This window comes from Bubalus kerabau, chromosome 3, assembly GCF_029407905.1.
Source record: "Bubalus kerabau isolate K-KA32 ecotype Philippines breed swamp buffalo chromosome 3, PCC_UOA_SB_1v2, whole genome shotgun sequence".
NCBI classification, from domain to species: Eukaryota; Metazoa; Chordata; class Mammalia; order Artiodactyla; family Bovidae; genus Bubalus; species Bubalus kerabau.
This window is the reverse complement of record NC_073626.1, coordinates 145,293,894-145,320,929: the sequence shown is the minus strand read 5'-3', so window position 1 is coordinate 145,320,929 and position 27,036 is coordinate 145,293,894. Positions and strand designations below refer to the sequence as shown.

At 38.2% G+C, this 27,036-nt stretch overlaps 1 protein-coding gene across 10 annotated transcripts in view; it reads right to left on the bottom strand.

Annotated features, from left to right (window-relative positions):
- NBEAL1 (neurobeachin like 1) overlaps window positions 1-20,232 on the bottom strand; it is a 163,042-nt gene extending 142,810 nt beyond the window's left edge. For 3 of the 10 annotated variants that reach the window (XM_055573152.1, XM_055573161.1, XM_055573162.1), the window contains exon 1: window positions 13,945-14,099. In XM_055573152.1, coding sequence (XP_055429127.1) covers window positions 13,945-14,019 — 75 coding nt within the window. In that variant the 5' untranslated portion in view covers window positions 14,020-14,099. The other 7 variants (XM_055573156.1, XM_055573160.1, XM_055573157.1 and 4 more) reach the window with 7 other exon arrangements.
- Between the last annotated feature and the right edge of the window lie 6,804 nt (window positions 20,233-27,036).

Sequence of the window (27,036 nt, the reverse complement as noted above, 5' to 3'; positions counted from 1 at the left end):
CTACCCCATTCACCGTATCCCGCCAGGCTCCTCTATCCATAGGATTCCCAAGCAAATACTAGAGTGGGTGGTCATTTCCTTCTCCAACAGAACCTGAGTCTCCTGCATTTGCAGGCAGCTTCTTTACCACTGACCAACCAGGGAAACCCACCAAAAGACTGTCCAAGTACTACATCAGCTATTTTAAAAATATACATTATCCCATTTACTCCTTACAACCACTGAGAGAGGGTTTCATTTTTCTCATTTTACAGGTTAGAAAAGCAAAGTTCTAAGGATATATAACTTATCCACAGTCATACAGCTAGTCATTGATAGTGCAGGGATTAAAATGCAAAGATATATGAATCCAACTGTGTCCTCTCCACTCCACTACACTATTTTTGAATTGTGAGCAGGAATAAAATGGAGCTTTGGCTTTGTGAGCAAAAAGAGGAAAAGAGGAACTGAGTCAGGATCAGTACACTCAAGTCCATAAACAACTTTAACACATAAAAAAGCCACATCCGACACAGCCTGAGAAAACCCTTCAAATGATCTATACTTAACTGCCAAAGGTCATAAAAGGAAAAAAGTCCACACATCCAGAAACAATATTAATTAAATCTCAAGCTTAGGCATTTTCATGGTTATGAGAGTGTGGTACAATAAAATAACACAGTAGGGTCTATCTCCCCAGTTGCACAATATTTATTAACACAAAACACAAATGTATTAAGTACTGCAGAAGCACTGAGGTCAAATTAAATGGACACTAATCCCCGCTCTGCACTTTCTTGAACAAGTGACTCTACATATGCACAAGTTTCTTCTGTAAAAATGAAGATAATCATAGCACCTTTCTTTACAGGGTTGTGAAAATGAAATAACCTAGTAAGTGTCAACGGCTTAGAACAATGCCCAGCACATAGTATAGGCTAAGTATAGTTATTTTTATAACCTATTATGTGCCTAAATTAGGTCACACTCCCAAACAAGAATGTTCTAAGCTACCCATACGCATACTTAAATATTTCATGATCCCCAGTGCCACATGATCTTAACTGTATTCTTTTTCTTTCACATCCGTTTGCATTTACTATCTGTGTGACTGTGAGCAGGTAACTTCATTTCTCTGATCTGTTCTGGATTTATAAAATGAAGATAATACTCTCCTTACAGCACTGTTGAAAGCACCGAATGAGATAATACATATAAGGCATTTGGCAATACCTGACATTTAGCAAATGCTCAAAACATGTCGGCTACCATTATTAAGACACAGATTCTGCTATCAAGTTGGTCATGATCCAATGTCATAAAATAAGCAATTATAAAATAATTGAGAATGAACTTTATTGATTTTATACTCAAATATCCATCCAATCATCTGCCATTAAAATAATTGTTCATTTTGGACTGTTATGTAGATCCCCACAGGTCTCTGTAGTTTCAATTTCTCCCAGTGGACACACAGCTACTAACGGGATTTGTTCAATTTAAATATAATCTTCTCTTCTGCTCAAATACATTCAAAGGCTCCTCATTACCAGAGGATGACATCTAAACACTTAGAGAGATACTGTCCAATGCAGTGACCACTAGCTGAATGTGATGACTTACATTACATTCAAGCATGAGAAATTTTTACCTTTTCATAACATCCACTCCACTGCTGGGAAGCTTTAGTAGTAATAGGATTATGAGAGCCATATACTTTCACCAAGTTCTTATGGGATAGGGTTACAGGTAAGAATAGAGGGAACACCTTCCTTTCTCCACATAACAATAGTTGCGTTTTAATATTCTTTCAAGCCCTGATGGCTCAGTGGTTAAAGAATCCACGAACAATGAAGGAGACATGGGTTCAATCCCTGGATGGGGAAAGTCCCCTGGAGAAGGATATGGCATCCAACTCCAGTATTCTTGCCTGGAAAATCCCATCAACAGAGAAGCCTGGCAGGTTATAGTCCATGGGGTGCAAAGAGTGGGACATGACTGAGCAAAAGCACACACACATATTCTTTTAAGTTTTATAAACTTTTAGATACACACATATATTTCACCTATATTTCTGTCCTCTAATGAATTACTTTTAAGCAAATCCAGACATCATATTTCAACCACAAATACTTCAATACATAGTCATAAAATACATCTTTTAAAATATGACAATACTATCAATCTGAAAAAATTAATAGCCCTTTAACATCCATTGATGTTCAGATTTTCCTGACTTGCTCAGAAATGCCTTTCTTAACTGTCTGATAAAGTCAGGACCCAAATAAAGTCCATATATTGCAATTTGTTGGTATATGTTTTAAGTCTTTTTAAACCTATGGGTTTCTATTACATTTCTTTTTTCTCTAATTTATTTGCTGAAGACACTATGCCATTTGTGATTTAATATTTCTCACATTCGAGATTTTGCTGACTGTCATTTAACATGTTTCTCAGTCCTCTGTATTTCCTGTGAAGTAGTAAATCTAGAGATTGTCAGATTTAGGGGTTTTCTGGCAAAAAATACAACACAGGTATGTTATATATGTCCTTCAGAAGATACATATCTAGTTATCTCTTCTGTGATGTTGGAATTACTGATTATCTTTTCCTAGATTCAGTATTTTATTATGAGTAATTTCTATAATAAACCTTACAATTCCCCTATGATATCACCAGGACTACTAGAATGATTTGCAGAATGAAGAGCTATTATTGATTTACTTTCAATCTCACTTGCTGCTGCTGCTGCTGCTGCTGCTAAATCGTTCAGTCGTGTCCGACTCTGTGCGACCCCATAGACGGCAGCCCACCAGGCTGCCCTGTCCCTGGGATTCTCCAGGCAAGAACACTGGAGGGGGTTGCCATTTCCTTCCCCAATGCATGAAAGTGAAAAGTGAAAGTGAAGTCGCTCAGTCATGTCCGACTCTTAGCGACCACATGGACTGCAGCCCACCAGGCTCCTCCGTCCATGGGATTTTCCAGGCAAGAATACTGGAGTGGGGTGCCATTGCCTTCTCCGATCTCACTTCCAGATTCTTAATTAAAATTATATCCAGATACAGACTGTGTTTATGCCACTCATGCCAAGGTGTTAAATAATGGATAATTTTTTATTAATCATTCCTTAATGTTTGTTGATCTTCTTACTTATGCACACCTCCCTGAAAAACTGAAAAATAAACATAATAAAGTTCATAATTTTACATAAAAAAAAACACCTTATAATTTCCTTCACTCTACTTTGGGCTTATTTTATTCTTTCATTGTCTTCTTGAAATGGAAAATTTATCTATAATATGAATGTATTCCTGCATAACAAATTAAATTTAGGAGCTTGAACAACAAATATTATCTCAGATTTTTAGGGCCAAGAATTGAAAAACAGCTTAGCTGGGTGGTTCTGGCTCAGCATTTCTCCCAAACTGTGATGAAGATAGAAACCAGAGTGCAGTCACAGCAAAGACTGACTGGCTGGAGAAGCTACTTTCAACTTCACTCAGGTGGTGGTTGGCCAGGTTTCAGTTGTTCACATAGGGTTCTACACAGGGCTACTTATAACACAGCAGCTTGCTTCCCAGAGAGCAAATGATACAGGGGAAAAGAAAGCAACTGAGATGGAAACAGTAGGAAAAACAGTGTCTTTTCTAATTTCAGAAATGATATACCATCACTTTTGCCAAATTCTATGCATCGGGATAGAGTAATATGGAAACTTACACTACCATATATAAAGTAGACAGCCAATGGGAATTTGCTGTATCACTTGGAACTGAAACAGGGGCTCTGTAACAATGAGGAGGGGTGGGATGGGAGAGAGACGTGAGGGAGGTTCGAGAGGGAGGGGATATATGTATACCTATGGCTGATTCATGCTGATGTTTGACAGAAAACAACACACTTCTGTAAAGCAATTATCCTTCAATTAAAAAATAAATTAATTAACAACAACAAAAAATTCTACGCATCACAGACAAACCAATACAATGTAGGAGGACTGTAAAAGGGCATGCATATGACAAGGTGGGATCTTGAAGGCTTGGCTACCACAAATGACTAGTTCATTTCATTTTAGTCTTTTTCTCTAACACATTTATAGCCACAAATTTTCCCAGGCAATGCTGTAGGTACTTCCCAAAAGGATCTAAATGTGTAATTTTATCATTCAGTTCTCCCCCACAAAAATTCCGATTTTATTTCTTATTCTTTAATCAAACCTTTGTTTTAAACTGTATGACTTTTTAAAAAATACTTTTGCAATTTGTTCCTTAGCTGCATTTCTCCCTTAACTACATTCTCATTAGAAAACATATTCTATTATTTCAATAATCTGAAATTTGCTGAAACTTGCTTTAAGTTCTGTCATATCATCATTTTTGTAAATATGTGTACTTGAAAAGAATGTATGGGTATAATGTTCTACCTAAGTCCCTTTTAATTTGTCAACTCTACTGTTTCAATCCCTGGTAGATCAGACAGTAAAGAATCTGGGTTGGGAAGATCCCCTGGAGAAGGAAATGGCAACCCACCTCAGTATTCTTGCCAGAATTCCACAGACAGAGGAGCCAGGTGGGCTACAGTCCATGGGATCCCAAAAAGTTGGACAAGACTGAGCAACTAACATAAAACATACATTGTTTAAGTCTTCAGTATCTTCACTGATTTTTTTTTTTTTGGTCTGTTCATTTTATCAATTACTGAGAAAAATATGTTTTTAAAAACTACTAACCTATGTTAAGTTAAAAAAAACCTATCATGACTGTCATATGTTTATTCCTCTCTAGTGCTGTCAATGCTTGTTTTAGAGACTATGTTATTAGGTGCACATGAATTTAAAATTGTTGTAGTTTCCTGGGCTTCCCTGGTGGCTCAGCGGAAAAGAATCTACCTGCAATGCAGGAGATTCAAAACATGCAGGTTCAATCCCTGGGTCAAGAAGATGTCCTGGAGAAGGAAATGGCAACCCACTCTAGCAATACAAGCATTGCTTCCCTGGTGGCTTAGACAGTAAAGATTCAGCCCGCCTAATGCATACATATGTTTTCTAGAAAAATGGTACTGACGAATTTATTTACAGCGCAGCAATGGAAAAACAAACATAGACTTATGGACATGGGGAGAGGGGAGAGGGTGAGATGTACGGAAAGAGCAACATGGAAACTTACATTACCATATGTAAAATAGATAGCCAACAGGAATTTGCTATATGGCTCAGGAAACTCAAATAGGGGCTCTGTATCAACCTAGAGGGGTGAGATGGGAGGGAGACGGGAGAGAGGTTCAAAAGGGAGGGGATATATGTATGTATACCTATGGCTGATTTATGTTGAGGTTTGACAGAAAACAAAATTCTGCAAAGCAATTATCCTTCAATTAAAAAATCAATAAATTTTAAAAAACACAAAGAATTTGCCTGCAATGTGGGAGACCCAGGTTCAATCCCTGGGTAGGAAAATCCCCTGTAGGAGGAAATGGCAACCCACTCCAGTATTCTTGCCCCGAGAATCCTGTGGACAGAGGGTCCTGGTGGGTTATAGTCCGTGGGGTCGCAAAGAGTCAGACACAACTGAGGGACTTAACACTTTCACTTTTTCACTTTTCAGTATTCTTGCCTGGGAAACCCTATGGACAGATAAGCCAGGCAGGCTACAGTCCATGGGGTCCCAAAAGAGTCCGATACGACTTAGCAACTAAACAATAGTACCAAGAATTGTTACATTTTCTTGATGAATTGAACTGCTTTTGTTTTGCTGAAAATGGCTTTATTTCACTTTCCTCTTTGAAGAAACGTCACTTGGTTGGAAATTCTACATTAGTCTTTCCTTTAAAGATATCAATCCATTGTCCTCTCCTTACAATCATTATTATTGAAAAATCAGGTGTTAACTTGTAATCCCTTTGAAGACAGTTCTTTTTTTCTCTGGTAGCTTTTAAGCTTTCTTTCTTTTGCTTTGGTTTTCTGCAGAACCACTATGGTTTCACTATGATGTATATTGGTATGGAATTTGTTTTAATCGTTCTCTGTGGGTTTCACTAGACTTTCATCAATCCTGGAAAGCTCTCACCTGCAATCTCTTCAAATACTAACATTCATTTCATGCTTTCTTTACTCTTCTTTTGAGACCAATTAAATACGTGTTAAATCTTCTCATATTATTATTCAGTCTTCCATATTTTTCAACTCCTTGACTTTCTAGGATATATTCTAAAAGAATTCTTGTGATCTTCATTCTAACTAATTCTCTTCAGCTATCTAAACTCATATCCTTTTTATTGGTCTTTATCAATATTGGGATCTTCTTTTCTATTTCTAGACATTCATTTTTAAAAGTGCTAGGTCACTTGTATACTATATTTCTCTGATTCTAAAACGTAATTTTTTATACTTTGGCATCTTTGAAATCAAAATGCATCTTACAGTTGCTCTCAGGAAGGCTGCTGTTATGACATATTTGTCATAGCCTGTGCAACCCTAGTCGCAGGTGTTCACGCTGATCTTCTTTCACTAGATGTATGTGCATGGTTGATACTCCAACATCAACTGCTGCTGATGTTGAGATTAACTGCTGTTCAAAATATCTTCAAAAAATTATACTAAATTAGGCAGCAAAATGGAGCTATTCAATAGAGATATGCACGAAAACAGAGCAGCAGGGTACAACATGACATTAATGATGCAAATCTATATTAAGATCACTTTTCCTTTGTACTTTTGGTCATGCCTTGTGTGTCTGGAACATCCTCTGTGACTATTAAAATACTAGGGCTTCCCTCATAGCTCAATTGGTAAAGAATCCGCCCCCAAAGCAGGAGATCCTGGTTTAATTCCTGGGTCAAGAAGATCTGCCGGAGAAGAGATAGGCTACCCACTCTAGTATTCTAGGGCTTCCCTTGTGGCTCAGCTGGTAAAGAATCAGCTGCCTGCAATGTGGGAGACCTGGGTTCAGTCCCTGGGTTGGGAAGATTCCCTGGAGAAGGGAAAGGCTACCCACTCTAGTATTCTGGCCTGCAGAATTCCATGGACTGTAGAGTCCATGGGGTCATACAGAGTTGGACACAACTGAGCAAACTTCACTAGCAGTTTCAATATAAAACCTTGATCAAATACTACCTCTTCAACTAAGCGATCAGTGATGACTTCATTCATCTTCCTTAGGTCTCACAATCTACAATCTAAGAGGAAAACTGACTCTAACTGGAAAAGCATGACTTCACATGAAGTCACAGTCAATCAAACAGATGAAAGACACAAAATTTTGATGGAAATTCTGATAAAAAGCCAGTTACATCCAGGAAAGATTTGGAAGCCATTTTAGCACAAACAAAAGAAGCTATATTCTAAAAGAGGCCTGTGCATAAAAATAAGCTAGAATATACCAACCCCTCAGTTCAGTTGCTCAGATGTGTCGGACTCTTTGCAACCCCATAGACTGCAACATGCCAGGCATCCCTGTCCATCATCAATTCCCGGAGTTTACTCAAACTCATGTTCACTGAGTTGATGATGCCATCCAACCATCTCATTCTCTGTCATCCCCTTCTCCTCCCGCCCTCAATCTTTCCCAGCATCAGCGTCTTTTCAAATGAGTCAGTTCTTTGCATCAGGTGGCCAAAGTACTAGAGCTTCAGCTTCAGCATCAGTCCTTCCAATGAATATTCAGGACTGATTTCTTTTAGGATGGACTGGTTGGATTTCCTTGCTGTCCAAGGGACTCTCAACCGTCTTCTACAACACCACAGTTTAAAAGCATCAATTCTTTGGCACTCAGCTTTTTTTATACTCCAACTCTCATATCCATACATGACTACTGGAAAAACCATAGCTTTGACTAGACAGACCTTTGTTGGCAAAGTAACATCTCTGTTTTTTAATATTCTGTCTAGGTTGGTTATAACTTTTCTTCCAAGGAGTAAGCGTCTTTTTATTTCATGGCTGCAGTCACCATTTGCAGTGATTTTCAGTTCAGTCGCTCAGTCGTGTCCGACTCTTTGCGACACCATGAATCGCAGCACGCCAGGCCTCCCCGTCTATCATCAACTCCCGGAGTTCACTCAAACTCATGTCCATCAAGTCAGTGATGCCATCCAGCCATCTCATCCTCTGTCGTCCCCTTCTCCTCCTGCCCCCAATCCCTCCCAGCATCAGGGTCTTTTCCAATGAGTCAACACTTCGCATGAGGTGGCCACAGTATTGGACTTTCAGCTTCAGCATCAGTCCCTCCAAAGAACACCCAGGACTGATCTCCTTTAGGATGGACTGGTTGGATCTCCTTGCAGTCCAAGGGACTCTCAAGAGTCTTCTCCAACACCACAGTTCAAAAGCATCAATTCTTCAGCGCTCAGCTTTGTTCACAGTCCAACTCTCACATCCATACATGACCACTGGAAAAACCATAGCCTTGACTAGATGGTCCTTTGTTGGCAAAGTAATGTCTCTGCTTTTCAATATGCCATCTAGGTTGGTCATAACTTTTCTTCCAAGGAGTAAGCATCTTTTAATTGCATGGCTGCAATCACCACCTGCAGTGATTTCAGAGCCCCCAAAAATAGTCTGACACTGTTTCCACTGTTTCCCCATCTATCTGCCATGAAGTGATGGGACCAGATGCCATCATCTTTGTTTTCTGAATGTTGAGCTTTAAGCCAACTTTTTCACTCTCTTCTTTCACGTTCATCAAGAGGCTCTTTAGTTCCTCTTCACTTTCTGCCATAAGGGTGGTATCATCTGCATATCTGAGGTTATTGATATTTCTCCCGTCAATCTTGATTCCAGCTTGTGCTTCATCCAGCCCAGCATTTCTCATGATGTATGCTGCATGTAAGTCAAATAAACAGGGTGACAATATACAGTCTTGATGTACTCCTTTACAGATTTGAAACCAGTCTGTTGTTCCATGTCCAGTTCTAACTGTTGCATCCTGGCCTGCATACACATTTCTCAAGAGGCAGGTCAGTTGGTCTAGTATTCCCATCTCTTTACCCCTAGTGAGAAAGATTTTAATTTTTACTTTAGATATTTCTTAGATTTTAAGTAACTATTCATTTGTGTGTGCATGCTCAGTCATGTCCAACTCTTTGCAACCCCATGAACTATTGCCCACCAGTTTCTCTGTCGTGGAATTTTCCAGGCAAGAATATTGAAGTAGGTTTCCATTTCCTCCTCCAGGGGATCTTTCCAATCCAGGATTGAACCAGTGTCTCTTGCATTGGCAGGCAGATTCTTTACCACTGAGCTACCCACACGCAGGGTTAATGAAATGCTACATTTGATCAATAGAGTATAGAAAATTATCATTTAATATTAGCAGATCTTGTAAAGACCAACCTATTAAATGCTGGAATATTAGGTATGTCCTGTTAACTTTTTGTGTTCTTCTTGGAGTTTCACACAGAGTGAACAGGTAAAAACATTTCTGATTCAAGTGTTTTCAGGAGTCAGTCAAGTGGTCATTTACCACTATGGTGTGGGATGTCAATAACAGGGAAGGTTGTACATATATGTACAAGGGATACATAGGAACTTCCTGTTCAATTTGCTGTGAACCTGAAACTGCTCTAAAAAAATAATTTACTTTTTTTAAATGACCAACTTTCTAAAAACAGGAAAAATATAAAATTCAAGAGATAAAATGACAGTAAATAACTGTGTGTGTGTTAGTCACTTAGCCGTGTCTGACTCTTTGTGATCCCACACACTATTGCCTGTTAGGCTTCTCTGTCCATAGGATTCTCCAGGCAAAAGTACTGAAGAGGACTGCCATTCCCTTCTCCAGAGGATCTTCCTTACCCAGGGATCAAACCGGGTCCCCTGCACTGCAAGCAGATTTTTTACCGTTTGAGCTACAGGGAAGTCCCAGGCATTCAATAAAACTAGCTAAATTGGACTGAAATAAATTCTTTAGAAAGGAAAAGGATATCGCTACATAGGCATTAAATAAATATAACTCTGACACTTTTTAAATAGGGCTTAGAAGCTTAAAACAATGTTCAAGTTTCACATCAGATGGAAGTTTTTCAAATTTAGTATCTTAATGTTTTGTAGTAGCATCTAACTAATTTATATAGATTTCAATCACATGCATAAAAGTACTCTAAAAATTTCTGAATAATGAAATTTTTACTTTTTGCATATCTGCATTTTACTAAATTTTTTCTTAAAAAATTTTAAAACTCAGTAAAACATCTTTACTACTTTTCTTAGAGCATAACCAAAATTAGAAAGTCTATATATTTTCATCCTTCAAATGAAGTTCATTTATTAGAAAAATGAAATTTTATATTTTAAAATTAAATGTATATTTTGAGAAAAATTCTAAGTCAAAATTATTCAATAAAAAAGTATAAACTCACCTCACAGTGACAGCATAAGCTGAAATAGTACATATCTTTCCTACTATTCTAATGTTTATTATCAGGAAAGATTATGTAGTAGTTAAATTAAATGCATCAAACAAAACCACTTATTTTTTTTTAAGAGGCAAACTGTTTTGAAATGCTTGAATGACTTCTCTGTGAAATGCATGGACCAGTTAATGCTTTGGTTCAACCAAAGAGTAATTTTACCAGTCTAAATCTGGTAAAAACACATAAATTACATAAGTAATTACATAAAATACATAAGTCAAAATACATAAATTCAAAGCAAATGCTGATATTCCTTAGATGTAGTTAAGAATAAGTTTGAAAGGTAGAAGAGTACAAAAATCAAGAGTAAACATTTACAACTTTAATGGCAGTCTGTCATAATTTTAATTCTGTTGAATTCAACTTAAAATAGGGACTTGTATTTTTAACATCTTTTTTCTCCATTCTTTTTAGAACTACTTTGCTAAAGCCACCAATAATCTCTTAACTGTGGAATCCAATACATGCTCCATAATGCTTTACTTCAAAGCTATGTGGAATTGGATACTACTGACTACTCTACTTTCAGAGGCAACCACTCATTCCTGGTTCTCCTCCCATTCCAACTCCTAACTCTTCTTCCTCTATCCTCCTCTTAAATGATAATGTTCGTCAGGACTCCCTGACTCTGATCCTCTTTTCTTCTTACTCTCAAGTAACTCTTCAATAACTGCCACTGTGACAACTCTCAGATCTTTATTTCCAGCATAGATCACCTTCTAAACTCCATTTTGTGGGGGTGTTTCTCTACTTAGACATCCCTCAGGCACTGCAAATTCACATGTTCACCTGAAAACCTCGTCAACTTGCTGAATGGGATGACCAAGTACTAAGTTTGTAAAACCTGAAAATTATTTTAGGCTCTTTCTTTTCCCTCTTCCTCCACATCTACACATTGACAGGCTATCAATTCAACCTTCTACCAAGGAAACTTAAATTATGGTATTCAAAAGAAAAGAATAAATTTTCATGCATCTTAATAACTTTTTAGTGTAGTGTATAAGTTCACAAGTCAAACTACAAAGCTAGTAATATTCCTTTTCTAAGGGCAACTCTATTAACAAAAAGTACTCATTTCTTACTTTCTTTCACATCTAACTTCCTAAAATAAACATGTAATTGATAACCAATACTACTAAGCTGATGATTTTGTTTTGCCTCAGTCAAACAACACCACTTTCCTTATACACAAAGTCATTTATTAAGCCAGAGAAAATTAAGAGCTATTTCTATCTACATTTTGCACATACCAGAGACTTATTAAAAATGAGTTAAATTATAAGGGTTGATGTATATGGTACATCCTGCCAAAAGCTTCACTTATGATTATAACTAAACCTGTAAAAATAAATTATAATTTTCTGATTTAGAAGAGTATTCATTCATCTGTTTTTTCCAAAATCTATGTATCAAAAGAGGTATTTGCCTTTTTATCTAAATAAAATACCTCTAAATTCTACCTTCCTTATGAAGCAAAACTTTTATTCTGAAAAGGAAGTTTACTCTGAGCTCACTGCAAAACTATCTATTTCAGTCATATTCCAGATTTAGCAGGACAAAGGGCAACAGCAGGAAATGGAGCATCACCAAGATCCAAAACAAACTTGGTTTAGAGTAAAAAAAAAAGAAAAAAAAAAATCCTGAAGCATTACTAGGATAATTAAGCACTAAGCTTGAAAGCAAATATAAATACAGATTAAAAATTTAGACATTCATGAGCACAGTTTCATCACTACTGGTTAAAACAAGAGAATATTTCCCACTATCATTATACAATATAAAGACAAAATGGAAGTAATCTTGATACACATACTCACATGATCATATATGTGTTCTTTAAATACTAATAAAGATGATATTTTATATTTCTTACCCTTAAAATGCATTTAAATACAGTCAATTTGTTTTGTTCTCAACAACTTTGGAAGATATGCACAATAGCTTTATTTTCCATTTGACAGATGAAAAAACTGAAACATAAAGAAATTACATAACCTGATCTGGGTCCTTAAAATCAGAAAGAGAACTGGGACTAAATCTTGGCTCAAATTCTGAAGTTTCACAGAATTTTTCAGTGTAAATTGAATCTCAGGGAAAATAAAAAAAGGCCAGTGACAAAAATGAACCATGAATTTCAACTCACATTGCCACTTTTCAACATATGTTTTTTACTCACTTTGTATCTTTTTACTGAGTTAATACAGTTGATACTTTCCACTACATAGACCAAAACCAACTTTATCAAAGAATCTGAGAACTCAGTTTCTCTTCTGCATACTTGGTGACCAACTGAAGGACTTCCAAAAGAATAAATGTTGAACAGAAATATATCCTTAGGCCCTCTAAGGGGAACAGTTGTGACAGGGATACATACATGCTTGTTCCGCAATGTATGAATTCCAAAAAGTTGCATGATAATGTACACACCAAAATTGTTCTCAGCACCATCTCTCTTACCATAAGCACATTAAGGAAAGAAATAATGTCAAAAGATACAGGGAATAAGAGGGTGCCTAACACAGATAAAATAAACTAAAATCTTTAGATATTAAAAAATAAAGCTGCTTTCTACACTTCAGAAAAATATGCTCAGACAAGAAGTACTTAACCACTCAACTAAAATCCAGGAACAAGAGTAAACCTGTTTCCAAGTTAATGTTTAACTTACAAGAGCTATATGAAATGCATTGTTGATGAAATCCTTGACCCTGGGTGGGGATGCCTGTTTGGAGACAAGAAAAGTTCAGACTACATAACTGAATTACTAGTCTTATACACTGGGACAAGATTCTATACAGAACAGGCATGTCGGGTAATCAGAAATCATCCTGCCTTGATTATATAAAAACAACTATATGAGGTTAAAAAATAACCTGCAAGGAAGATGCATGTTTTTAACAATCAAATCCTATTCCTAGAAAGAGAAAGTGAAAAGTTAGACCTGAAAACTTTGGTTAAAAAAAAACAAATTACAAAGTGGTTTAGCCAAATTTTTCTGAAATATTGAGTTTAATATGTGAGACCCACCTGGCAAACACTGGATTTATCTTAATTCTACTTTAAAAACTTTAATACTAGGATTTAGGCTTGCAACTAAATCTAGACTAATGGGAAGAAGGCATCTTTATATATCTCTTAAGTATTCCTTTGACCAAGCAGTATTTACCCAACAGTTCTTTCTGATAAAAGTCCTATTTAAACATCTATAAAACTCTCATGAGGTTCTTTTGGGGCTTCCCTAATAGCTCAATTGATAAAGAATCCACCTGCCAATGCAGGAGACCCTGGTTCAATTCCTGCATTGGAACGATCCCCTGGAGAAGGGATAGGCTACCCACTCAGGTATTCTTGGGTTTCCCTTGTGGCTCAGCTGTTAAAGAATCCACATACAATGCGGGAGACCTGGGAAGATCTGAGTTGGGAAGATCCCCTGGAGAAGGGAAAGGCTACCCACTCAAGTATTCTGACCTGGAGATAATGGCAACCTTTAATACATCACTTTAGGCAGAACATTATGACAGCATCTTAATATTCATTTACTGCAAATACACCATGGAATACCTGTGCCAAGGTTTGCAGTGTGGCAAACAGGGAAGATGTCTTAACCATACATACTGCCCTGAAGCAGACCTTCATAAATTTTCAAAGTCTTCTTTAGTCAGGTATGTGGACAGTGTTTGATATGACTGGAATACCAACTAGGGCAGCAAAACAGAAGACAGTGTTTAAATTTTACTCATTAAGATGAACTTGATAGTTAAGAAAATTAACTGGTCACCTTGGGAGGATGCTAGTAATCAAGGCATTATTCTGAAAACAAAGAGAAAGAATCAAACATTTATTCTGCCTGACTCCCCTTTAAGGAATTGTCATCAAATAATTGACGAGGAGACATTTTTCTATATATGTTCTACTAATAAATAAAAGATAAAATTGGGATATCATAGTTTTTCAAACTCCTACTGAAATAATTAATGTGTATAGGCAAGTCACTGATGGCCAAGATACTCATGAATTATACTAGCCTCCCCATACCAAAAAGAATGTGAATCAATGAAGCCTCCTGATCTGCCAGTGCGCAAACACCAGCAGATGTAACAATTAAGTAAAAGTTGTTCAGTTTTATCCGCCTCTTTGCAACCCCATGGACTGTACAGTCCATGGAATTCTCCAGGCCAGAATACTGGAGTGGGTAGCCGTTCTCTTCTCCAGGGGATCTTCCCAAACCAGGGACTGAACCTAGGTCTCCCGCATTGCAGGCAGATTCTTTACCAGCTGAGCCACAAGGGAAGCCCAACAATTAAACTCAAGGGAATTCAACGTGCAAAACCCAACTGAGGAAATTTTAATGTCAAAACCTGGTTTCTTCAACAAATAAATAGAAGGGATAAAAAGTGTGGTGAGGGGGAACCCACAGATTAAGACTTCACAGATAAATTTTCAGCAAAATACAAGTATGTTTTGTTTAAATACTATGTCAAACAAACAGTAGGGAAATAAGAACACTTATGAAGCTTAGGAAAGTTTGAAAACTGACCAGATATTTGATAATTTAAAGAATTATATTGAGATTATGTTTTTAAGAGGAGTTCTTACTTTACAGATATATTTTTAAATATTTACGGATCAAGGGGAGATGTATGGAGAGAGTAACATGGAAATTTACAATACCATATGTAAAATAGATAGCCAATAGGAATTTGCTCTATGACTCAGGGACCTCAAACAGGGGCTCTGTGACAGGCTGAAGGGTGGGTGGGATGGGAAGGGAGAAGAGAAGGAGGTTGGGGGTGGAGGGGACATAGGTGTACCCATGGCTGATTCTTGTTGATGTATGACAGAAAACCACAAAATTCAGTAAAGCAATTGTCCTTCAATTAAAAAATTTAAGAAAAAAGTAATGGATCAGATACGTTGTCTAAGATTTCCTTTAAAATAATTCAGGGTGGGGAGAAGGGTAGGGAAGGGTTATAGCTGAAACATCATTGAATATGAACTGATAGTTATTGAAGCATAGTAACAGATACCAAAGTGTTCACTACAGTATCCTCTCTATTTGTGCCTGTTTGAAATTTCCCATAATAAAAGTTTAAAAAAAAAAGATGAACTACAAAGTATCACATGATAATCCACAGAAAAGGGATTTAAAAAAGCTCCTTGTCCCACAGAGGTCAAAACAAATGAAAATCATATGAAAATCATACGGTGAGTTAGACAAGAATTCTCCTTGTATACACAGTACTACTTGACAAATAAGAGAACTGAGACCCAAAGAGATAAGTCCTGAGCAAGGTCACAAAACAAAGCAGCAGAGCCAAAACTAGACACTACAACAGCAAGCCCAAAAAGGGGTCTAAGTCCCAGCCAAGTTAAAAGAAGATCTAAGCAGTCCTGAAGCAGTCAGAAAGCCCATCAAAGGTATAAAAAGAAAGTCTTAAATGTTAGTCAAGAGAAAAAGAGAAAGCCAGGTGGTTTGAAGGGCTGTGTGCCAGAGTGAGAGCGGTAAGGCTAGAAGATAGTACCACAAAGAACTGGGTATTAGGGAATCATCCTCACTAGCAAGCAAAAGGCTTAAATCTATGATGCATATTTGGAAGCTACTTGAATTCAAGGTGTTGAATGAAAAGACAGTTGTTGTCTGGCTTATAAGAGCTTATTCATGAATTGTTGAAACATAAAATCATTACTTTAAATAATGATTTATGAAAACAGCTGAAAAAATCATAATCTTATTAAGAGCACAAGTGATTTAAATCTTAAATATAAAAATGGGATTGATCTTCCAGCCCAAGCCTAAGTTTCAAAATTTGACCACGAAGGGGCTTCAATATTTACTCAAACATTCTCATAAAATAGTAAGGATTCACATTTATGTTAAGTCATTAAAAACAAAATTCTGCATATGTCAACAAAATTGCACTATCTTTTCAATAAGCACAGTGTCCCTTGAATAAAACATGAACTCGACCTAGAAACAACATGACTAATTAGTAAGACAGTGTAACTCCATTTACTTTTTTGTCATTCTTAAAGTGTAAAACCTATTAAGTTTGATGGATTTTTAAAGGAGTCATTTTCAAACTACTGGGCACACATACCAAAACGTAAAACACATTTTAACTTTTGGCTGACATGTGTTAGTGACTATTTTCAAAAGTAATGAATTGGATTCCTTTTTTATTGGAAGAGTGGCCTATTTTTAAAAATTCATTTCTGGCATTAAATTACACAAGACTAAAAACTATTTCAAAAATCCATATTAAATATTTCAAAGTATATGTCCTTCAGTAAGAAATACCAAACCAGGAAGTCACAGAAAATTCCAGTGTGAGCTCTAATATTTAATATTAAGATAACTGAGATCATCTGTTAAAGAATAACTTGTTCTTTAAAGAGCTCAAAGTATTGAAAGGGAGCCCTAAGGGATTATGCAGAAACAGAAGCTGAGACCTTCACAGAGACCTAAAGTAATTTATGTAATGAATTAGAGATGTTACTCCAACACATGCCAATATCTTCAAAGTAGTAATGTAGCTCCTCACTTGAAAAACATGTTTTTAAGTAGCACCCTTCTCCTCTAATAACATGCAATCAAAACTAACATGTAAAAATTCACATAAAGATGAAGAGAGAAAAAATAATTTTTGAGCAACTAAAGTAAAAATAGTGAGGAGTCATAATAGATAAGAGCACAGACTTGAATCGGCAGTGCTGACTTACCAGCTATATTCAGAAGCAGAAGGGGCTGCTTCTCACTAACCTCTTTAAATTCTGCATCAGTTCTCATTAATAAAAAAAAAAAAGCGGGGGGCGGGGGGGGGGGGGTGCAGTGGGTAATTACAATACACATTTCCCAAAATTATTGTGAGGATCAAGGGAGACAATGGTGCTAACATCAGGGCAAGCTTACAGTAACCACTTCAAATCAATAGCCTTTTTATATAATAATCTTTTAAGAGGTTAATTATGAGAAAAATGCTTAATTCTCTTCTCATAAAAATATCTCTATTTTTACTCCGAAGTGTGGGAGGAAAAACTAGCACAAACAAAAGTACAAATATTTTACTTTTCTCAAAGGTCATAATTTTACTTATATAAGTTTAGGATCACTGAAGACAAATTAAAACCACACCCTACAGTTTTCAATAGCATGCCAATACTGTGTTTGTGTTCAAATCTGATGAAGTGGAAAAAAGAAAATTTCGTGTTCTTAAAGTCAATACTGGGAATAAATATGCCATTATCAATTAAATAAATTGCTGATAAGGCAAGTCACAAAATTTTATAACAAAGTATTTTAAAATTAGAAATAAAAAAGGAAAGCAGTTACCTTTGCACAATAAAGCATCCAAAGTTCAAAGAGTCTCTCTCTAGATGCCATTCTGGCTTTCACTCTGGCACTTTAATTTTTCCTCAAAAAAAAAAAAAAAAAGTTCAAGACCATAGAGTGTTCATTTTATTTTCCAAGTTTTTCCGCCGTTACAGTAAAGCTCAAAGCAGTAAGGAAAACAAAAAGAAGTGGAACAAATGGACTGCCTTCTGGTCAACAAAATTCAGTTTCAGCAGTTACTCCAACCTATCTTCATCAGTGGTCGTTGGATAATTATAAAAATCTGTGAAAGAGAAAAACATGCCAAGGATTTGCTTTAAAAAGAGGCTATAATAGTAACTGCAGGTTTATCAGAACTAGAAATTTATCTACCTCACATCCACGAACTGGCTAAGCTTTTACAACTGACTGAATTTCACAGAAACTCGTTTCAGGAAAACATCACAACTAATGCAATATTTCATATCAACATAAAGTCAGAATCCCCTTGGACAGAACTCAAAGATGAGTACTTATAACAAAAAAAAAAAATTGTCCAATGATAATAAGCAGCAAAAATGCCACTCATAGACTTTCTGTAAACTTAAGAAAGAGCACAACTTACTACAGACACATTGCAGACACAGAATCCCTCAGAATTTTACAGTCGGCTTCTTAAAACTTGTTGGGAATGTTTGCTGTTGTTTTGCAGGGCAGGGTGTGGGGAGGAGGGTGAAGAATTCCTCGTTTGTTTGTTTGAACAATCCTCAGACAGCAAAGGTCGACCAGCCCACCTAGCCTCTCTACCTCTCCATCCAGCAAGAAGAAAGGAGCACAAACGCACCAGCAAAGAAAACACCCTGGGAAAGCCTCCAAGTGTTTTGGGGAACTTTAAATTTCCACCTCGCCGCCCAGCCAACCGAAAGGGAGGCAAACTTAATTTGTGCCAAGCTGCCAAGAGAAGCTTTGGAAAGGAGACAAGAAGAGCAGGGCGTCCCCCAAGCCGCTATCCACGCCCTCCCGACCGCACCGGGACACGCCCCGGTCAACCTCGCCCCCTCACGGCCGCCCCTCACTCTAGAGCGCGTTCGCCACCAAGCACCCGGGGCCCTCCCATTTCTGCCACGCAGCCCTCGTTTCCCTATGACCCGCTACCCAACACCGCGCTCACACTGGGGGGTTGTGCCGCCGCCGCCGCCGCCAAGCCGACGTCTAACTCGCTTCCCTCGCCCCCTTCTCAAGCCAAAGCCCCGTGTCACCCCGCTGCTAGGCAGGCGGGCGGGAGAGGGAGGCGGGGCGGTGACGGGTCGAGGCGGGGCGCGAGGGCTGGGAGGAGCCGGGGCGGGACTGCGCTTTCGGCTAATCATTCCGGCCTTTAAGGCTTTACCCGTCCCGGATCACTAGTTGCTCATTGGCCGAAAAGGCTGGAGGGGGCGGGATTATCTGATGCCTCGCCCCTGCATACCTGCGCAGCCTCAGTCGACCCGGCTCCTGAAGACCCTGCGGCGGTCCCCGGCGGAGCTCTCTAGACTTCCCCGAACTGGACGCGTTGGAGGACAGACGTGCTTACGTCTATGGCCCGCCGCTGCTGCCGACTGGCAGACGGAGCGTAGGGCTGTCGGCGTCATTTCCGGGAGTCATCTGAGGGCAGGGAACCCTACGGTGATAACTGAAGGGGATTTCATTTTGATTTATGTTTGTAAAAAGGGGATTGGTCGGGGCAGTGTGTCGTGAGAACATACACGTGCTCCCACACCCCCCAAAAATCCTTTCCATTAATCGTGTTTGTGCCAAGGCCTCGTGCCACCCCGTGTCAAACTTTCGCTGTCGCTGAGTGTCAAGTGCAAAACTACTAAAGGCTTCAAAAGGGTATTGCTCTTACAAGAAAAGAAACAAAAGGAAAACGGCAGCATTCACTAGAGATAGGTAGATAACTTTGCGCGGGATGGGGTTGGAGGGGTTTAAGGAGAGGGGAAGACGCATGAGATTGGTAGTGGCTGTTGTTCAATCGCTGAGTCTTGTCTGACTTTGCGTCCCCATGCACTGCAGCATTGCCAGGTTTTCTGTCCTTTACCATCTCCTGGAGTTTGCTCCAACTCATGTCCATTGAGTCAGTGACACCATCCATCCATCTCACCCTCTGTCGCCCCCTTCTCCTGCCCTGGATCTTTCCCAGCATCAGGGTCTTTTCTAATGGGTCCGCTCTTCGCATCAGCTGACGAAAGTATTGGAGCTTCCTTCAGCTTCAGCATCAGCCCTTCCAAGGAGTAATTAGGGCCGGTTTCCTTTAGGATTGACTGGGTTGATCTCCTTGCTATCCAAGGGGCTCTCAAGAATCTTCTCCAACACCACAATTTAAAAGCATCAATTCTTCTGATGCTCAGCCTTCTTTATGGTCCAGCTGTCACATTTGTACATGACTGTTGGAAAAACCATATATTTGACTATATGGATCTTTGTTGGCAAAATGATGTCTTTGCTTTTTAATATGCTGTCTAGGTTTGTCATAGCTTTCCTTCCAAAAAACAACCAACGGCTGCAGTAACCATCTGCAGTAAAGAAAATAAAATCTGTCACTGCTTCTACTTTTTCCCCTTATATTTGCCATGAAGTGGGGGCTTCCCTGGTGGCTCAGATGGTAAAAAATCTGCCTGCAATGCTGGAGATCCAGGTTCAATCCCTGGGTTGGGAAGATCCCCTGGAGAAGAAAATGGCAACCCACTCCAGTATTCTTGTCTGGAGAATTCCATGGACAGAGGAGCTGGAGGACCACAGTCTATGGAGTCACAAAGAGTCAGACACAACTGAGCAAATAACACTAGGGACAGGACCAGATGCCATGATCTTAATTTTTTCAGTGTTGAGTTTTAAGCCAGTTTTTCACTCTCCTCTTTCACCCTCATCAAGAGGCTCTTTAGTATACATAAGCATACACTGTTGAACATATTATTTTGAACTACCTATCAAGAAAAAGACAAATTTTAATTTTACTTTCACTTACTTGGGACTCCCCTGGGTCTAGTGGTTAAGACTCTGTGCTTCCAATGCAGGGGGCACAGGTTACATCCTTAGTCAGGGAACTAAGATCCCACAAGCCACACAGTGTGGCCTAAAAAAATAAAAAATAAGCACTTTCACTTTTCTCTGATGCTCTTCCTTTCCTTTCCAAGTATATAATCTATTGATGCATTGTTTCCCTTCTCTCTGAAGAACTTTTTTTTTTTTTAAGAACTTCTTTTACTATTCCTTGCAAGACAGATCTACTAGCAACCATTTCCCTCAATTGTTTTTTTTGTTTTGTTTTGTTTTTTTTTTGTCAAAGAAAGTCTTTACAGGAAATTCCCTATCAGTCTGGTGGTTAGGACTCCACAGTTCCAATGCTGGGGGCACTTGTTCTATCCCTGGTCAGAGAACTAAGAATCCTGCATGCCATGCTGTGTGCCCCACCCCCAATTATTCCGCCTTCACTTTTGAAGAGTAATTTCATGGGGTACAGAATTCTAGGTGCATGTTGTCTCTCAGCACTTTAAATATTTCACTCCACTCTCTACTTGCTTGAATGACTCCTGAAGATAAGTCAGATTTAAGTTTCTGTCTCTGTTCCTCTATAGGAAAAGTGATTTCCCCCCCCCCCCCTCTGACTTCTTTAAAGATTTTTCTTTGATTTTCTAACTGTGAATATGATATGCCTAGGTATAGCCTTTGGCACTTATCTTGCTTGGTGTCCTTTGAGATTCCCAAATCTTGTCTGTCACTACTTTGGGAAATTTCTCAATATTGCTTCAAATATTACTTCTGTTCCTTTCTTTCGTTTCTAGTATTCCCATTATACACATATCTTTTATAGTTGTCCCACAGTTCTTAAATATTCTATTTTTTTTCAGTCTTTTTTTCCTTTTTGTTTTACCATCTTGGAAGTTTCTTCTGACATATCTCAAGCTCAAAGATGGTTTTTTCAGCTGTGTCAGTCTAATAATGAGTTCATCAAAGGCTGCTTCTTTTCTATTACAATATTTTTGATTTGGAGCATTTCTTTGTTCTTAGAATTTCCATCTCTGTTTACATTGACCTTCTCTTCTTGCATGCTGTCTATTTCCTACAGCTGTTAGCATATTCATCATAACCATTTAAATTTTTCTGTATGATAATTCTCAACATTCTTGCCATATATAAGTCTGGTTCTGTTGCTTGCTTGGTCTCTTCAAATTGTGATTTTTTTCCCTTTTAGTATGCTCTGTAATGAGATGGTTGGATGGGATCACCAACTCAGTGGACATTAATATGAACAGACTCTGGAAGATGGTAAAGGACAGGGAAGCCTGGCATGCTGCAGTCCATGGGCTTGAAGAGTAAGACATGACTGAGCAACTGAACAACATGCTCTGTAATTTTACGATAGCCAGACATGATATACTGAGCAAAGGAACTGCAATAAATAAACCTTTAGTAATATGATGGTGTTGTGTTAGAGGAGGGCAGGCTTTCTATAGTCCTGTGATTAGGTCTCAGTCTTTTAGGTCTCTGACTTGTGTACCTCACAAGTGCTTTGTCACTCCCCTGCCCCTTAAGAAGGACAGGATGGCTACAGTGTACTAAAGTTGGGTATTTCACATCCCCTAGATCAGTTAGGCTCTGATAAAACCCCAATAATTTCAGCTCTGGTAAAAGTTTCTCTGATGGCAGACCTTTGGTTATTTGAGAATGGTTATTCTCGCCCTCCCTCTGCCAGCAACATGAGGGTTTTCTCCAGTATTTACTGTGACAACCTCATTGAGCTCCTAGCAATAAAATTCATAAAAGTGGAGGCTGGGGCCTCAATGGCTGGAACCTCCTTTAATGCTCAGACTTGTCCACTCAGCCTCCAGAGGTTTGATAATTACAGGCAAGTTTCTCCAACCCAGTATGGACTGCTATGGAGGATTCTGCTGAGGGTTTCTCTTCTGGTAACTTGGGATTCTCTGTACTCACCTGTCACTGCAGTTTTGCAGGTAATGGTTTGCCCTGTGACCTCTCATCTCTCATGGAGCTAGGAAGAATTGTTGGTTTTTCAGTTTGTTCAATTGTTTACTGTTGTTAGGATGGAGTGACAGTTTTCAAGATACTTACATGCTAAACCAAAAACTAGAAGTCCTATCCCATACCTTTTCAGTAGGTACCACACAGTTGTCTAAACTATGATCAGGCATGCTAATGTAAACACTCTAATTCTGATTACATTGACTGGAACATGGGTGTACATAAATACATGAAATATGGGTTTTTCTAGAATTTTCCACCCATTTACAGATTCTTTTATTAAAGTTGATTGCTTTATTCACTCAGAATAAGAGAATTATTGTATTGTCCTTTAGAATCACAGAACTAAAAAACTGGAAGTTACCATTAGAGATCATGTAATTCAATATCTTCATTTTATATATTAAAAAATTCAGGCCTGAATCTGATCAAACCAAGCCTGTAGACAAGCATTGTCCAACAGAAATCTCCACCAGGATGGAAATGTTCTATATCTGTGCTATTTAGTACAGTAGCCACTGGCCATATGCAGCCATTGACCAATTGAAATGGGACTTGTGCAACTGAGAAATGAATTTTTTGTTTATTTTTAACTTAGTCACAAGTAGCTAGTGGCTACTGTTGGACTGTGCAGCTCTAGAGTTAATTTGCATTGTAGAAAACACAGAGGATAGAGAAATAAGTTAAATGATATTAAAAATAAATTGAGGTCTGGAGGAGTTGACGAGCCCTGCAACATACTGCATATGGCTGACAGGACTAGAACCCAGAACTCCTTAATTCTAGGCTGTTTTTGACTATCGTGTGCCGCCTTTTCAGAGTCCATAGGTTGATGTGTTTGGAGCAAATTTTCTCAGCCTCAGCACTATCGACATTTTGTACTAGGTACTTTTTTGTCCTAGGGAGCTTTCCTGTGCATTGAAGAATGCTTAGCAGCATCTGACATCCAGCCAGTAAATGCCAATATGTCTTCCAGTTATGACAACCAAAAATGTCTCCAGACAAGGCCAAATATCCTGGGGACAAAACCTGGGGGCAAAACTATGCTCAGTTGAGAACCTCTGAATCCCAGGATTTCCTAGGTACATAAGATGTCCTTTAGGACCCCCAAGAGAGGCAAGATAGTCCAGCTTACTTAATAGTGTACTGAAAACTTCGTCAAGAATGTCATCTAGTTTTAAAACTGCAAATTAGAGGATCCCCTGGTGGCCCTGTGGTTAGGACTCAGCACTTTCACTGTCAGGGCCCAGGTTCAATCCCTGGTCAGGGAACTAAGATCTCACAAGTTGGCTCAGCCCCAAAAAAAAAAAAAAAAGTAAATTAACTCAAGACTGGGCTGCTATTGGTGGCTATCACCAGAACTAAGACTAAAAATCAAGTATGCTTAATAGTTGTTTGTTGAGCACCTACTGTGTGCACGGCACTATGTATTTTACATGCACAGTACCATGTGCTTTACATCCTTTATCTCTAATTCTCAAAATAACATTGCAAGGCAAATGGAATTCTCATTTTACAGATTAGATAACTGCAGTTCAAAAAGTTTAAGGAACTGTGGCTCAGATGGTAAAGAATCTGCCTGCAATGCAGGAGACCTGGGTTCAATCCTGGTCAAGAAGACCCCCTGGAGAAGGGTATGGCAACCCACTCCAGTATTCTTGCCTGGAAAATTCCATGGAGAGAGGATAAGAGGAGCCTAGTGGGCTACAATCCATGGGGTCACAAAGAGTTAGACACGACTGAGTGGCTAACACTTGCACTTTCACAAGGTCACAGCTAGCTAGCAAAAAAGAGAGGCAGAATTCATACCGATTAGCAATCTCTGAATTTAACATGCATGTTTCTACTTGGATAACCATCTCTCTAACAGTTTTTTTGTACTCAAGACTGCAGATCTGAAGCATAAGATAAAGAAAGGGGGGGAAAAATAGTAAAGGGGACTCTTACTGAGGTAAAGGTATATTTAACGGGCAGAGTTGCAGGGAGATACCACCAAATAACTACTATGATTAAGGCAGGCTTTTAGCAGAGAGTGGTACCTGAGCAAGGCTGTGATGGAATGTTAGAATTTGGGTGTCAAGAAAGAAGAGAAAGACAATTCTGAAAAAAGATGGCCCTAGGTAAAGGCTTGATTCCTGGGGAAATTCTTTCCCAAATTTTTAGAAAACCATGAGCAGTCAAACTCACGTGGAAAAAGGAAGGAGATGAGGTTGGGAAGATATAGGTTGTAACTAGCTCACCAGAGTGTCCTGAATGCTGGATTACTGATTTTGACTCCATTCTGTGTGAATTAGAGTTTCTTAAGTAGGAACATGACAAAATTAAAACTATATTTGTCGTTCAGACCTTGTGATATCTTTCTGAAGGCAAGATGTAATCGTACACTCCCAACACACAACACACACACATACACATGTGCACGCGCATGCACACAGTAATACAGTAATTTAAATTCAGTTGAAACATGAAAGAAAACCACTTCACTTTCATGTATAATGAAATTTCTATGGTGGCTGGCAAGTTAATTGAAAGTTAAGACTTCCCTAGTTTACAATAAAGAAAAATTCTTTAATCAAGAAGAAAAAGGAAATTACAGGAAATTTTAAAAGGCAATATTTTTTCTTTAAAATTCTTATTTCCTTCTTCTTAAATGTGAAGGAAAGAAAATTTTGAGATTGGAAGAGATTTCTTGTTCTAAGAAAGCAGCTTTCTTGAAATTCAATTGCTGTAATTCAAATTCAAGTGAATCACCATCTGAGGTCTCTCTTGTTGTCGTTCAGTCACTAAGGTCATGTCCAACTCTTTGCAACTCCAAAGACTACAGCACGCCAGGCTCCTCTGTCCTCCACTATCTCTCAGAGTTTGCTCAGATGCATGTCCATTGAGTTGGTGATATTATCTAACCATCTCATCCTCTGCTGTCCCCTTCTCCTTTTGCCTTCAATCTCTCCCAACGTCGGGGTCTTCTCCAAAGAAGTCTCTTTACTTACCACGTATCAAGGAGTATCTCCTTCTCAGAGCAATGCAATACTTTAGCCAGGCTCCTCTGTCCATGGATTTCTCCAGGTAAGGGGATCTTCCCAAGCAAGCAATCAAACCCAGATCTCCTGCATCATAGGAGGGTTCTTTACCATCATCAGAGCCACTGGGGAAACCCACTTTAAGAATTACAAAAAAAACTTTGTGTAATCTCTGTTCCTGTATCTGTTCTACCACCACATAGATAGTTTTTTTCCCTACATTTTTCATGGAAAAAAATTAAAAGAACTTCCCTGGCGGTCCAGTGGTTAAGACTTCGCCTTCCAAAGCGAGGAACTCAGGTTCAATCCCAGGTCAGGGAGCTAAGATCCCACAGGCCTCATGGCCAAAAAACCAAAACAAAAACAGAAGCAATATTGTAACAAAGCCAATAAAGACTTAAAAAAAATGGTCCATGTTAAAAAAAAAATTTAATGAATGTATGATATTTCTAACAATTAATTAAGTGTTCCTAGGAACTATATCTAGCACTGTTTTCAAGGGTTTGTTTTGGATCGTTCTTTTGACTTGTATATTCACTTGAATGATTGGCTTCTTTTACTTTTTCTGTTTGAGTAGTAAAGTGGTTTAATAATTATCAGCTTATTTGGAATTAAGGTTATGAGATCTAGAGTTTCAGGGGTAAATGACTGTAACTGTGATTCATTAGGCTTAACTTTCTTATACTAAAATTTTAATGGTAATCAAATAACAATTTAAAAAGATCTGAGATCAAGTAGTTCTTTAATAGTCTGACACATATTAAAGGCAGTCAACAATGGTTAAAACAGGAAATGCTTCAGTTTTTTGAGGACAATTCTAAAAAAATTACATATTTCATTTTCCCCATTTTATTATAATGGATTTAATATAAGGAAAAAGATCTTTGTTTACTGAACATTCCATTCTCACATATATTTCCTGCCAAAAGGATCATTAGCATTTACTTATGACATGATTCATCATAGTGAAATACATTAGTAGGTCAAGATTATGGTTTCCAGCTGTGAATAAGCATATGGAAAATAGTGCCTTAAAGAAACAAGTGTGAATGAAACAAAAATTTGTTTCAGTATAAATTAAGAGAGAGAATAGAAAATTAAAGAAATTAAAGGAAGAAAAAAAATTATTATTTTTTTGGTTTTAGAGCTTCAGTTCTTGACTTCCTAGCTATAAGGAATTTAATCTCTCTGAGTTTATTTTTCTTCCATAAAAATTGGGATAAAAATACCCAGGCCAGTTGAGAGGATTAACTGATAAATAAAAAGCATCTGGCATTCAATAAATGTTAATTATCGTATCTTGAAACT